The sequence below is a fragment of the Colletotrichum spaethianum genome (assembly GCF_022836535.1).
Source record: "Colletotrichum spaethianum MAFF 239500 DNA, contig37, whole genome shotgun sequence".
In the NCBI taxonomy this organism is placed as follows: Eukaryota; Fungi; Ascomycota; class Sordariomycetes; order Glomerellales; family Glomerellaceae; genus Colletotrichum; species Colletotrichum spaethianum.
Window position 1 is genome coordinate 70493 of NW_026054807.1, and position 14018 is coordinate 84510.

The following is a 14018-nucleotide window of genomic DNA, read 5'->3' on the forward strand; positions in this document are numbered from 1 at the left end:
CCTTTTTTGCCTTCTTTACATAATCGTTGAAACACATCGCGTCATTCAATCTTTATGGACGCCGAGCTGGGTTCCACGTCGAAGCAATCGCCTGCATACGATCAAGTCGCTGAGGATGCCCGCGATCTCGCAAACTTGGGCCACGCCCAAGCACTCAGCCGGAAGTTTGGTACATGGAACATGCTTTCGCTTGCCTTCGTGGTTTTGGGGACTTGGGCTGTCTTCGCGCAAAGTCTTGCAAGCGGTCTGACGAACGGCGGCCCCATCACTATTCTCTGGGGTTTGTGCCTAGTTACCTTATGCAACACCTGCATTGGTGTCTCACTGGGAGAGCTGTGCAGCAGCATGCCGACCGCCTTGGGCCAAGCATACTGGGTCGCCCGCTTGTGGCCTACCCCTGCCGGCCGTTTCGCCTCCTATCTATGTGCCTGGATCAAAACTTTCGGCTGGTGGACGTTGTCTGCTTCAACAATAGCCTTTATGACCGAGTTCATATTGGGGATGAATCTTCTCTTCGATGAGAACTCGACGGCACCGCAGGCCGGTTGGGTTCAGTTCTTAGTCTATCTCGGCACCACCTTCTGTCTCACAGGCCTAAACATGGTTTCTTGTCGAAGTGATAGAATCCTTCCCTTCTTCAATAACTTTGTCGGCACCACCTTTGTCGGTCTGTTTTTTGTGCTGGGGCTGGCTCTTCTCATATCCGTTGGCATCAAAGATGACTTGGACTTCCAACCTGCCTCGTTCGTCTTTGGGGCTTGGATAAATCGGACAGGATGGAGCGACGGTATAGTTTGGTTCATGGGGCTCGTCCAAGCAGCATACGGCCTCACTGCGTTCGACGCCGCCATCCATCTTGTCGAGGAGATTCCTGCGCCAAGAAGAAACATACCCAAAGTAATATGGCTCTCTATCCTCTGCGGCGCCATCACTGGATTCATCTTCATGGTTGTCTGCCTCTTTACTATTCAAGACATCGAGCAGGTTCTCGACCCCGTAACTGGTTTACCGTTTATGGACCTTGTCAGGAGCACAGTCGGTCTGCAGGGAGCTGCAGTTCTTATTGCCCTGTTCATCATCAACGGCTTGGGTCAGGGCGTGACTGTTGTGACGACCTCATCGCGACTTACATGGGGATTTGCACGCGACGGTGGCATTCCATGGGCCGCGTACTCTGCCCACGTCGATGAAACGTGGAAAGCACCTATTCGTGCCCTGTGGTTGCAAGGCATCATCATCGGAGTTGTCGGTACTCTCTACACGTTTTCGAACACGGTGCTTGAGGCTATCGTCGGTGTCAGTACCATTGCTCTAACCATTTCATACGCAATGCCTATCTTTACTCTCCTCATGGTTGGAAGAGATAAAATGCCACCAGGGGACTTTCGACTCGGTCGATGTGGGACAGCCGTAAACTGGATTTCGGTGTGCTACTGTCTCATCACCACCGTATTCTTCTTCTTTCCCGCGGATCCCAAGCCTGCGATACCAGATATGAACCATACAATTGCTGTGTTTGGGGTAATTCTTATTTTTAGTTTGAGCTTCTGGTTCATCAGAGGGTGGATAACATATTTACACATTGAGGAAACGATGGAACATGTGTTGTATTGCGCAGAAGCAGAGCAAACGATAAATGTGTACGAACTTTCTGCGAAAGACGAATAACGATAAAAAATTCCCCACGTTAGGTTTCAGTATTGATTTTCGAGGCGAACATTCGCTGCAAATTTTAGAATATCCAACTACATCATGAGAAGACGTCAATTCCTAAATGATTTTGATACTAGCAATACGACATACTCTTCAATGATCCTTACACATTTATTTCGCCTACAAAGCTAGACATATCTTTTAATAATTAACGGGGTGATAACAATTAATTACAATGGGTCTCTTCGCAAAACCATCGAAGACGTTGGGGTCCCGGCAAAACGGCTGTACTTTTGGTTTCTGTAAAGCCCAGTTGCCGTGGATTCGCTTAATGTCTTGGCCATCAAACTAGCCTCTCCTGGAATAGCCTAAAGACCCATTTTGAAGCTTGGCCAAAAAACTAACCTCTATCAGCTTGGTGTGTTTTCCTTACCCTGGCACTTATGGCAGCCCCCTACCGGCCGGTCCTTGCCAGGTTATGTGTCAAAGCCGACCAAGGAACACAGCCCGATTCTCATGTGCAGAATAGCGCCAACTCACTTGCACACGTATATGAAACATTAAGTTTGGTCAGCGACCATGTGGATGAGTTGATAAGCAGAAAAACTGCGTGAACGGATCATTCAACGTGGGCAATGCCCAATAATGATTTTCAGGAGGCATTAGAGTGACAAACAACGACTGGACTAGTTACCAGCTTGTCAAGTCAAAGACCGATTGGAGAAGCAGAAAATTTGAGAACGGCATAAATGCGCTAACACCATCCTTGCGGGCTGTTATACCAGGCGTTCAATTCGATGTCTGTCAAAGGGGAGAAAGGCTTCGCGGATGCAATTGCACAAAACCCTCACCTGTATTTACTCCGAAGGTAACCGTTCGTAAGTGAGCCCTTCCTTGCTGACGTTTTGTTCAACCTATCTGTTTTGTTCACATAAAGCTATGACATCACCATGTTTTATCTCGACCATAAAGTAGGCCGCTTATTGCATTCTGACCTCAAGGTCACTATTGGCTGGTGCTCGATCCAGTCGCTTGAAACTGTGTTACGTAAACCTAACTGCAGATAGAACCGAGATCCAGGCTTTTTGTATTTCACACAGTATAAGCGGCAGATCCCTATAGTATCATGCCGAAATCGTTCAGGTGTCTCTAAATGTCAAGGTTTCCCAACCTTACAGCCCCCTAGCCAGGCATTGAAGCGCCACAATTCTAACGGGGTGGTTTCAAACGAGTTCGGCGGAGACGCTTCGACCCTTCGTTGTTGGAAGGAGAGCCGGCAATCACAGCTCGGGCTTGCACGAGTTGCCTCTCCTTTCAACCCGCTTCCCAGCCGGAAGCAAATGGCCCAAAGAGACAAGACAATGCATTCTGTAGGATTTGGAGGCCTCTTCTGTCCGTCTCTTTCAGTTGCTTTCAATCTGTTACTCAGTATCACGGTGCTGTTTCGATCTTGTAATTTGGTACAATGGCTGTGTCAAGACGGAAACACATGGCGCAAATCATCTTAAATCTCAAGGCACAGGTCATTGTGTTCGACGTTAGAGATAGCCTCCATACGGAAGCTGCGGTAACTAGCATCCCAAGGCAGGACTAAACAACACTAGAAAACGAGATTCGAGATAGGTTCGTAGAAGAAATCCTAACGGGAAAAGACGATATGATTCAAAATTGTGTCGGCGCGCTGTTACGGGACCGGTGACGCTGGATAATCCTCGGCCGAGGCAAGCCAGCTGCTTCGCTTTGGGCCACCACTTATTAGTATTAAAACCAACACCCAACTAAGCTTAGTATCTATTCTTATCCCCATCCGTCGTTAGTTGCGTGGAGTGGCTGGCTTGATTTAAGGCTATCAAAACGCCATGTAACTGAATCTGCTGAAAACACAAGGTATCTCCACATTTGGCCTCGGGACGGGCCGGCACCGGAGTCCGGCATGAGGTTCGGTACCGAGGTCCGATACGCATTAGTCATTAGAATGCCATACGTGCAATCGAATCATACGTACGCACACTGAATGAAACCTAAGCCAAACAAATACTTAAACATACTTTTAACACAAATCTCATTGAACACCACTTGAACGATTGGGTCTTGATCTCAATTTCCTACGAAACATTAAAAAGCCACAAAATGTCCGATTTCTCACATTACGGCGGCCCCAGCGAGGAGTGGTTGGCGGTGGAGGCCGATTTGCCCTCTCTGCCGACTGGCCTATCTATATCCGAGCGCAAGAGTGTTACGAACAAACTCCGCGAAGAGCTATCCGCGAAAGCCATGAAATCCATCGGGGATCAACTTCGCATCCGCGATTGGACGTTGCCCACTCGCGATGGTGCAACGATCGTGGCTCGAAGCTACCGAGCCAGAGCTACGGGCGAAGAGCCTCTGCCTGTTTACCTATACTTCCATGGTGGTGGGTTTCTCTTCGGTACACTCGCTTCGGAAGACGCAACATGTGCTCGCACCGCTCTCAGCAATAATGTTGTCGTTCTGAGCGTAAATTACCGGCACACACCTGAGTTTGTTTACCCCACAGCTTGGGATGATGCTGAGGACGCTTTCATCTGGCTACATGCAAATATCAAGGAGATTGGTGGCAAAGCAGACAAGGTCATTGTCGGCGGCCCCTCTGCTGGCGGACAACTCGCAGCCTCTCTCACGCTTGCTCAACACTTAGGCAAGTTTGCCAAAGATTTGCCTCCGATTGCGGGTCAGATTCTGTTAATTCCTTGCTTGGCACATGTCGACTGCTACGAGCCCCAATCGAAGAAACTGAAAGACCCCTCCAAATCGTCACTCATCGAGAACGAAAACGCCCCACTCCTACCAAAGACCATGATAGATCTGTTTACTGGTCTCCTCAAAATCACCAACCCGGATGTTAATGATCTGAGATTGAATCCTGGTAATGCAACCCCCGATCAAGTGAAGGGTCTCCCTCCGTCAGTATTTGGAATCTGCGGTTTAGATCCGTTTAGAGATGAGGCCTTGTTATACGCCAAGATGCTTGCAGAAGCTGGGTAAGGAGCTCAAAGCTCGACCGTTAGTCGCTAAGCTAACCCATCATCTAATAGTGTTCCGACCGACGTCCACATTTTCAAGGGTGTTCCTCATGGCTTCCGGAGATTTGGCGACAAGCTTTCAGAGTCACAACATTGGGACGACACTATTGATGGCGGAATTACCTGGGCTCTGACAAAGCCAGCTGCAACAGGCGAGTTTGTTATTCGTGAGCTTTAGATCTATGCTTGGACGTTTCTTCCACTGCGGCATTGTAAAAATGCACTTGGTTCGACCCTAGCAATATTTTGAAAAGTGTTTCAAGCATACTTTACTTGTATCTTAAACTAGCTGTTATGACAAGTCAAAAATGCCAACAACTCTTGATAAGACTCAAATGAAATGCAGGCCTTGATCTATGTTTAAGCAAGATTGAACAAGTGATGTAATGACCCTGCAAACATGTGTACAAATAATTGACATTGCATCCTTTCCTTAAATACTCACGATGACCAACTAACTTCAACAAAGCACAAAATCAGAATATTCCCTAGCTCGTACCTCATCGCATCTCTTCCTGTAGCCAGGCGCAGGTCCATTATAGCGCGTCATAGACCTCTTTTGTTTGTGAGTCAGGTTTTTGTTGACGCCAGTCATCCAAGAATCCACCTCATTTGCCAACAAGCCCTCGCCACATTGCCAGACATGCTCCGTCCACATACGCATGCCTTCGTCGGTAGCCTCGACAGAGGTGATACCATGGTCGCGTGCGTGCTGTATAAAATCTGCCACCCAGTCCACAGCATACTCGATGCTGCGAGGAATGTTTCCAAACATCTGGTGAGGTCCCATAATCATGAACATATTTGGAAATCCCTTGACGGTCAGCCCGAGGAAGGTCTGGATACCTTCACTCCAGACATGTGAGAGCAGAGTCCCTCCAACGCCCTGGAAGTCAACCGCTCGGAACGAGCCGGTGACGGCATCGAATCCAGTTGCGTAAATGATGACGTCAAATTCGAAATCCTCTTCCTTTGTTTTAATGCCCTTATCTGTTATCCGCTCAATCGGATTAATGGTCAGGTCAACTAGACTGACGTTTTGCTGATTGTAAGCCTCGTAGTAGCCACTTTCCAGAGGAACCCGACGAGTACCAAAACCGTGGTTCTTGGGAATAAGCTTCTCAGCGATATTTGGATCATTGACGCGCTGACGGATCTTACTGGCGTGAAAATCGCTGTAAAGCTTGTTTGCCTCTCGATTGGTATAAATGTCACCCGAGACACTCAAGACCTTTGCGAATCCTGGCTGTGCATAAAGGGCTTCCCAATGTTCGAGACGTTCCGCTACTTCCATATCGAACACACTCTTCGTATTACCAACGTGAATGAAACATGCGTAAGAATTAAGGCATTGTCGAAAAATTTCGGGATAACGCTCTCGAATACTCGTCATTTCTTCAGGGCTGATCTTCGTGTTTCGTAGCGGTGCAGTCCAATTTGGAGTGCGTTGGAAGACAGTCAGAGAGCCAACCGTCTTCGCAATCTCCTGAATAATCTGAATGGCAGTTGCGCCTGTCCCGATGATGGCCACGCGCTTTCCTTCAAGACTTACACCTTCACCCGGCCAACGAGCTGTGTGCCATGCCTCTCCTTTGTAGCTGTGAACGCCAGGGATGTTGGGCAAAGTAGGCTCGTTTAGAATGCCCATCGCCGTGATAAGGTAGCGGCAAGTATATGTGCTGCCAGTTGAGTCGGTCAGCAGCCACGACTTAGAGGTTTCCTGGAACTTTGCTGATTGAATGCGGGTTTCGAACTGCATGTTTTTTTTCAGGTCAAATTTCTTGGTGAGATACTGGATGTAGCGTAAGGTCTCTGTTTGGGGAGAGAAATGCTCGGACCAATCCCACTCATACAGTACCTCTTGAGAGAAAGAGAAGATGTACGAGTAGCTTTCTGAGTCAAACCGAGCTCCAGGGTAACGATTCCTTGTAGAATGTTAGTTTATACGGTCCAGGCTGTCGTCTACAATACTTACCAGAACCAGGTGCCACCTTCTGAGGAACCAGCTTCAAGTACTTTGACTCGTAAGCCAAGTTCACGAACACGATACAGCGAAAAGATGCCGCTCAGTCCCCCGCCAATGATCAAGACATCGTAGTCTAGGTCTTGATTGGCTGACTTAAACGTCTCTGCGCTCTTGTCGCTGGGCTTAAAGCCGTTTGTTTGAGGCATGGCCGTGAAGTTGCGAAACTCGTTGCGTATGCGGTTTTGACCTTGGTTCAAGTGGACGATCAAATCTTCAAGCCGGTGGCTCAGTATGTGAGCCAAAGCAAGGGTCCGTAGAGATATAGCTACAGGGAACGTGCGGGACAGTTGTGGGTGTCACACTTTTAGTATGAGTATGCTATCAAGGGGGCTTGATCCTGTGGAGACCAAGTGAGGGGACTCGTGGGGTTCCTGGCTATTGTGGAATACTTTCGTGGACTACAAATAGATATACTTTCGGCCCGGCGCGCTGAACAGTCTCGGTTAACCCAATAAGACAACTGCCGAAAAATGGTCAGTGATGATGCGCCAAATTCATGACTCAGGTGCCTCGATAGCGATGACCCATCAAACGTGCTGTGATAGCAAGTTCTTGTTGGTGTGTTTCTGTCGACCAGATTATCCACCAAATTGACGAAAATGCAATCCAAAATAGAGGCAGGCCAACCTGGAAATTTAAATTTCAACAGCTCAACTTGAAACTCTTTTTCTAGGTCAACTTGAGTATGTTCCAGGTCCCTGCTGTCCTTCTCTGCAATGTATTTTTACACCTGTTCTTGTAACAGTATATTGAAGCCCTCAAATTTTCATGGGTAGTCATAGAAGAACATTAATCCATAGCAATTGCAATTGGATCGTGATAACGTATGCACGTCTTTGTTTGCAACAGATTTCCTCATTGTCAGTGTAACTCAAAACCAGGAAAGATACATCAGTTCACTTTTTTGTTTTCATCTTTTTGGTACCCAATTATGAAGACCACTGGGCTACAACAGTAAATATGTCCTCGTTGTAGTCTGCCTCATGCAGTGAGACTACAGCCTTTGCGACCAGTGCAAATTCCAAGCCAAGAGTAGCATTAATTAAGGTATGTTTGTCGATGTTCCTCTCAGCAGCTGAGTCCAGCGGTGCCATGATCTTGGTTACCATTTGAAAGAGAGAAGTATGGAGAGAGAGGTGATGTGAAATATACACCGGCGAGACTGTCTTAATTGGAACTGTTACCACCCAGCCCCAGCTATGCGACTCGGAGTGGCTGGGAAGGCGTATCTGTTCAGCCAATACCTTTGCCAGTACCTGAGGCTTGACAACCATTCATAGAAGAATCTGTCAAGTCACCTGGGGCTATAATGTATCACCTCAACTTCGTTATAGTCCACACAAGTTACCGATTTGATGAATGATGAGATACGCTAGCTATCTCCACCATCTGCTTGCGTTGGTTCTGATTTTGGACTACAAATCTTATACCAAGAGATTTAAGTAAGTTATTAGGTTAATGTCTTGCAGTCTAAGACTGCCAAATCTGGCTTTCCAAGGGCAATTTGTTCGTTTGGTCGGAGGTGTTCTTGGTGAAGGCGAATATATATGTTCTGGGCTTACTTCAACAATCCATGTAGATAAGACTTTATCTCGTTGGAGCCGACGGAAAGTAGCCTTCACGATTTATGGAGTCAACTTGTGACAATCAATGAACTATACATGGTGTGACAGTGTTGAAGAACCAACGAAATATGAGCCAAGCCAGCTGTTTGCTTATCGATCGAGCCAATCCAGCAATTCAATTTAGAGTGTCCTCATCAGCAGAGAATCCCTTTTTGCGAAATGCGATGTTGCCACGTTATCATTTGAAACAGACACGTGCGTTTGAGTGACTCCTCAAAGGGCTGCAGGATAGCACACTCAACAACTCCAGTAACATCCATGGCACATACGGCGCAAGTGTCATCGCCTTTTGAAATCTGTTGCATCTTCCATGCCTGATTACTTTCTCCTCATTACCTTGCTACTTTCCCCGAAACAAGATGCCATGCAGGGAGCAGACCCTTACACTGGGATTATGCTTCTGTGCTGTTTCCTTCGTTGGTCGAGAGGATCGAATGGTTCCAAGCTTAGCGGAAGCTCTATTCCCTATGTTACCACTAACAAAATGGTAATTAGTATACTCAGCTTAGGTATCGTCAACTTTCGTAAATACCAACAAAGGCTCCATAAGTAGATTCTGCGGAGCATTTTCAAACCACTTGCGACACCTACTCGGTCGTGCCGATAGCAGGCACACAAGAAAAGTAAGGCACAGCGGTGCCGAATTGCCGGTCCACCTTGGCGCCGCGACAAAGTGCCGTTCGGACCGGCCCCACCGAGGCACCAGCCACGCGTCTCCCGCCAGCCAAGAGGCTTGATGAAGTCACCGTGGAGCTACTGCGTATTGTGCGCAGTACCAGACGGCACCAGAGCCGTCCGCAGCCTTAGGACATGACTTGTTCGCGGTAAGGTTGAAGCTGTGAAGATAGGCTGGACCTTGACCTCCAGGGATTACGGTTCCTTGAATGCGCCACACTGAACTTCTACTTGCTGACGCGTTGCTGCTATCATAGCGTTTCTCAGCCATGCTCATGACGTGCCATTTGTGTTTGGCAGAACCAAGAAACAAACAAGACTGAACGATTTCGTGTGCCCAGGAGTCATGGCATAGTAGATGATATAAGGTACTCGTGTGACCCTATCTAGTGACCAAAGCGTTTGCTGTACAACACACAGCTCACGTTTGCGCCTCATTTTACAGCGAATCATCCAAGATACGAACCTCAATCTACCCAATCACAGCAAATCTATCATCAAAGAAAGTACGCTTAACGAGTCGCACAACTTGCAAAAATTTCAAAAATGGTAAGAGATATTTGCAAAGTGCACGAAAGAAAATTCAGTAAAAGCATGTTCTAACACGACATGGAATAGGCTGGACGTGGAAGACGCCTCGCAACCGGCGCCATTGTCGGTATCGCCATTGCCGGTTTCCTCTTCATCGCCTTCTGGGCTCTCTGCTGCTACTGCTGTTGCTTCCGAAACAAACGCAAGCAGCAGCGCGGCCGCCAGGTACACCCCGTCGGTGGCGGAGGTGGGGGCATGTTCTCCCGCTTCATGCCCGGACGCCAGCGCCAAGGCCCGGGAATGATGGAGTCCGGATACGGACATGGGCATCACGGTGTCGCCCGACCCGCTCCGTCACATGGATACAGATGATGCGCAAGCCCATGGATATCGACAAGCACGGAGGAAGCTAGATCGAGTTGATGTAGGGCAAAAGTGGCTTAGATCGAACAGCAATTACGCGCTGGAGGGAGTGCGCGACAATTTCTTTTTGGAAGAGCGTCGGATCTGCAATCAGACTAGAACGCTATATCTTGCATTAGTTACTATGGACGCATGGGTATTATGTTTGCTTGTGATTTTGTTCAGGCAGATCAGATGTGTTCTGTCTCATGTTCACGTTTCTGTTCGACGGCCTCGACTCTTCGCTCAAGATCATGGGTCTCAACCGTCTTCATATCCAACGTCGGGATGAAAAGAGGAGCCTCGGTAAAAAGGTACCTCATCTCTTCGAGGGGACGTCTGGCGGTTTCGGGAAGGAAGGCCCAGAAGAAAAGGGCATTGGTGAAGTTGCATACCTACGAAGCGAGCAAGTTAGTTTTGTTGATTGATAGTCACCCGAAATGTAGAAGGTCTTACAATAAAGAGGATGTACCAGCGCCAGCCGATTCCGCTCTTGTCATCGAGGGCAACGGATGTGGTCTGGCCGATGAGGGTGTTGAAGGCATATGAGATCATGGTGGCGATCGAGACACCCTTGGAACGAGTCTTCATGTCAAAGATCTCGGCAGGGATAATCCACGAGAGGGGACCACAGGTGGCGCTGAAGCTGAAGTTGTAGAGCCAGGTCATGGCGATGAAGCCCCAAGCGGCGCTTCCACTAGCATTTTCGGACCCGGGGGGGAACTTGGCGAGCAGAATGGTTGCGATGATGAAAGTAACGCAGTTGCCGAGATTACCCAAAATCAAGGGCCAGCGGCGACCAGTCTTGTCGATGAGCATCATGCAGAGGAACTGGGCGACAAGTGCGATGACGGAGGAGATGGCCTGGTAGCGGAGAGTCTCGTCACCCGCGATGCCAATCTTCTCATAGATGGCGACGGAGTAGTACTGGATGGCACTAACACCGGTCATCTGAATAGAAGCCTGCAGAGCGCAGGCAAGGAAGAGACGACGGAAGCAGGACTTGTCGGTAAAGAGCTCCTTGTAGGACTTGGCGGAGCCCTCGTGCTCAATGGCAATAGACTCTTGAATCTGATCGAACTCAGCACGGACCCAGGCGTCGTTGACATCGCCGTGTGCGTGGAGCTTGGCCAGAGTCTGGAGACCCTCGTCGACGCGGCCGTGGTCAATGAGCCAACGAGGAGACTCGGGAAACAAGAGAATGAGCAGGGCCAGGATACCGCCGGGAATGCACTGGATACCAAGACTGACACGCCACTGGTTGTTATCGTTCTCGGCAAATCCGATGTACGTGCCGTATGAGATCCAAGCGGCAGCGAGAGCGCCAACACCAAGCATGAACTGTTGCAGAGCGGTGACTCGTCCACGAATACTGGGGTGGCAAAGCTCGGCTTGGTACATGGGAATAATCATGGTCAGGAAACCGACACTGCGAAACGAGACCAGTTAGTATACCGAGGCGAAAACTGCAATCACGGTGGTTCACATACCCGATACCAGCAAGGGCGCGGCCGGCGTAGAGGAAGGCCAGAGACTGCGCTGCGGATTGGAGAGCACCACCGAGAACGAAGATGGAGGCGCCGATCAGAATGGTGAATTTACGACCGAGTCTATCACCGGTGGGGCCAGCAAGACCAGCACCGATGAAACCACCTCCGGTGAAAACGGAGACGACTGCACCACTGGATAAAGAGTCAGCTTGGTGCTTCATACGGAGCAGGCCGCAGCCACTCCCGCGAGGCGCATAGTGCACGAAAGGCAAGCAACATACATCTCGTTGGGGTCGTCGCCGAACTTGGTTTTGAAGGATGCCGAAGCAATGGCAGAGGCAATGACACCCAAGTCATAACCGTAATTAAAGGAACCAAGCGACGCGAAGACGCTCACAAGGAACTGATACCACTTGGGAGGGAGCGCCATGATGGGCCGAGTACGAGATGACGCGGTCGAGGCTCTCGGTCAACTGTTGGCGAATGTGATCTTTTGTCGCAGGATCGTTCGAGATGAAAGAGTTTCCAGGACGGAAGGTTTTCGAGGGATTCAAGATCAAAACGACTCGTCACGCTGCAATGGACTCGACTCGCGTGTTGCATCAGCACGAAAGGATCGTCGCGTCTTTATAGAATGTTCGGCCGACCCCATGTTTTCCCCCGCATCCACTTTGTCCCGAAGGTCACATCGGCTGGCAGCCCGTTGATGCCAGGGAGTTACCGGTAGAGTCTCTCTTCCCAGTTCTCCAATGCCATGGGGCAGCATGGGTTCGAAGCTAGTGCCGCGCATTGGAAAGGTTGCTAGGTAGTAGGTAGTGTTCACCCTGGCGCATTCGGTTGGTGGTAAAGTTGCTGGGGAATGCGAGTGGAGGTGGAGACCACGAGAGCCCCTAGCTTGCCAATTCCGGGAGGCTGCGAGCCCATCAAAGGACGGCATCGGTGACGGTTGCCCCGGCCTTCGACCCCATGCCCCAGGTTGGGCCGGGATGCGACAGGCTGGGCCAGTTTGTTGGTGCTCGCGCATGTGGCTAGCGTCTGCGCATATCGAGCGAGTCCCGAGGAAGGCGTGAAACCGTCGAAAGAGGGCTCGAGAAGCGCCTGTTTGGTATGGACAGATTCCTGGTTCGCTGGGCTTCTCCAATCTCCATACTTCTGGGACGCGGGCACGCGGGGAAAAGACTGCTGGGATGGGGTGAGGGTTGAAAGGCGGAGTGTGTGGTCGTGCGCATGGTACGCTGGCTCGGTTCATAAGCACCGACACCGACCGAACAAATAATATATTGACGACCGAAGGCAGACAGACCGTCGGACAACTTGTCAGTTCTTGCCCAGCCTTCTAAGGTCCCTGTCTGAAGCAGAGCTGCGGCTTCCGGAGCTTCGATGGACCAAGAGAGCAACTTCATGAAAGTCTGTTGGCTGTTTCAGGCATGCCGCTAACACGCGATACTCGGCTCGGTATAGGTAGTGACCAGAACATCCTTCCTATTTTCCTCACCAAGAGTAAGTGCGTATCCATCTTGATCCTCTTTTGATTCCGTGATGACCCGTGCTACCCGTGATCCCGAGGAGTCCACTTTGAGGCCATAATTACCACAGTGATGGCTTCTTAAAGCAAGCCCTACCGTGCGTATTTGACGAATGCATCTAGCGTCCGAGGTACGTCTTGCTTCAAACGACTGTCGATTGGCTCATAGGAGTACCAAAAACCCCACTAACCCCACACTTCTTAGCCAATGTCGTCACCTTTTCTCAGGCTGGGGACATAACACTCAAGCTTTAGTGTTTGGTCAGCATAGTATGCGCTCCAATCAGATCGATCCACTAACCGAGGGTACCCCACAGCCGGCGGCTGATCCACTCCTCGTCGCCCTCTGCTCTCCCCCACTCCATCTCGGGACCTGGCGAGGAACGGGCTGCTCCGCATTCCCTCCGCCCTCTCGCTCATTCACCTATTCATTGCTCCGGACCTCACCCCCTTCCTCTCCTTGTCAGTTCATCACCCACACTAGGTAGGTAGTGTACGCACCCTCCCACGCTTTACCAACGCTTGCCTACCGCACCCGTCTTGACCGTTTCCACGCGCCGGGCTTTTAATTCCTGCCCATGGGCAGCCGGCCCAACCAGCAGTCTCGAAGTCCTCCTGCTCTAATGGCTAAGCTCAGCCTCCATTTGGCAGCGACGGCTTGTCCTTGTCAAGCAAAACCAAGACTCGATGTTTGGCGACCGCGCCACGTCTGGTAACCTTGGCAGGTCTTGACATGCGCAAGCTCCCAGTGCCCCGGTTGTACTCCGCGCGCCAGGTTGCAACACGGGGCCTGAAATGGGTTCTGGCCTGATCAAATAAGGCACCTGATATTGAGACGCAATGCAGCCGGTATGATTCCGTTCTTCGTGCCTTGGCTGGCTGCCACGCTCTCCAGCGAAAGAGACAACAGACCTCATCGTGTCTCTCTGTCAACGCCCCAAACCAAATGCACCAAAGCCCCACCTTCCTGCGGCCATATGTACACACAATATGATACCGACATCTGGATTCGATCCTTCTTGCAACATG

The 14018-nt window shown here is 50.0% G+C and overlaps 4 protein-coding genes across 4 annotated transcripts; 2 read left to right on the forward strand and 2 right to left on the reverse strand.

Moving 5' to 3' along the window:
• Positions 1 to 54: 54 nt before the first annotated feature.
• On the forward strand, positions 55 to 1414 carry ColSpa_10610 (choline transport protein; the record flags this gene model as incomplete). Its single annotated transcript, XM_049276822.1, has 2 exons — positions 55 to 1296; positions 1379 to 1414. The coding sequence occupies 2 exons, from the start codon at positions 55 to 57 to the stop codon at positions 1412 to 1414; spliced, it is 1278 nt and encodes a 425-aa protein (XP_049132779.1).
• Positions 1415 to 3783: 2369 nt separating this feature from the next.
• On the forward strand, positions 3784 to 4893 carry ColSpa_10611 (AB hydrolase superfamily protein; the record flags this gene model as incomplete). Its single annotated transcript, XM_049276823.1, has 2 exons — positions 3784 to 4673; positions 4728 to 4893. 2 exons carry the CDS (start codon positions 3784 to 3786, stop codon positions 4891 to 4893), a joined length of 1056 nt encoding a protein of 351 aa, XP_049132780.1.
• A 282-nt stretch (positions 4894 to 5175) lies between these two features.
• Positions 5176 to 6887, reverse strand: ColSpa_10612 (2-oxo-delta(3)-4,5, 5-trimethylcyclopentenylacetyl-CoA monooxygenase; the record flags this gene model as incomplete). Its single annotated transcript, XM_049276824.1, has 2 exons — positions 5176 to 6640; positions 6691 to 6887. 2 exons carry the CDS (start codon positions 6885 to 6887, stop codon positions 5176 to 5178), a joined length of 1662 nt encoding a protein of 553 aa, XP_049132781.1.
• A 3278-nt stretch (positions 6888 to 10165) lies between these two features.
• Positions 10166 to 11894, reverse strand: ColSpa_10613 (MFS glucose transporter mfs1; the record flags this gene model as incomplete). The annotated part of the gene is made up of 4 exons (XM_049276825.1): positions 10166 to 10369; positions 10431 to 11403; positions 11465 to 11656; positions 11746 to 11894. The coding sequence occupies 4 exons, from the start codon at positions 11892 to 11894 to the stop codon at positions 10166 to 10168; spliced, it is 1518 nt and encodes a 505-aa protein (XP_049132782.1).
• Positions 11895 to 14018: the final 2124 nt, after the last annotated feature.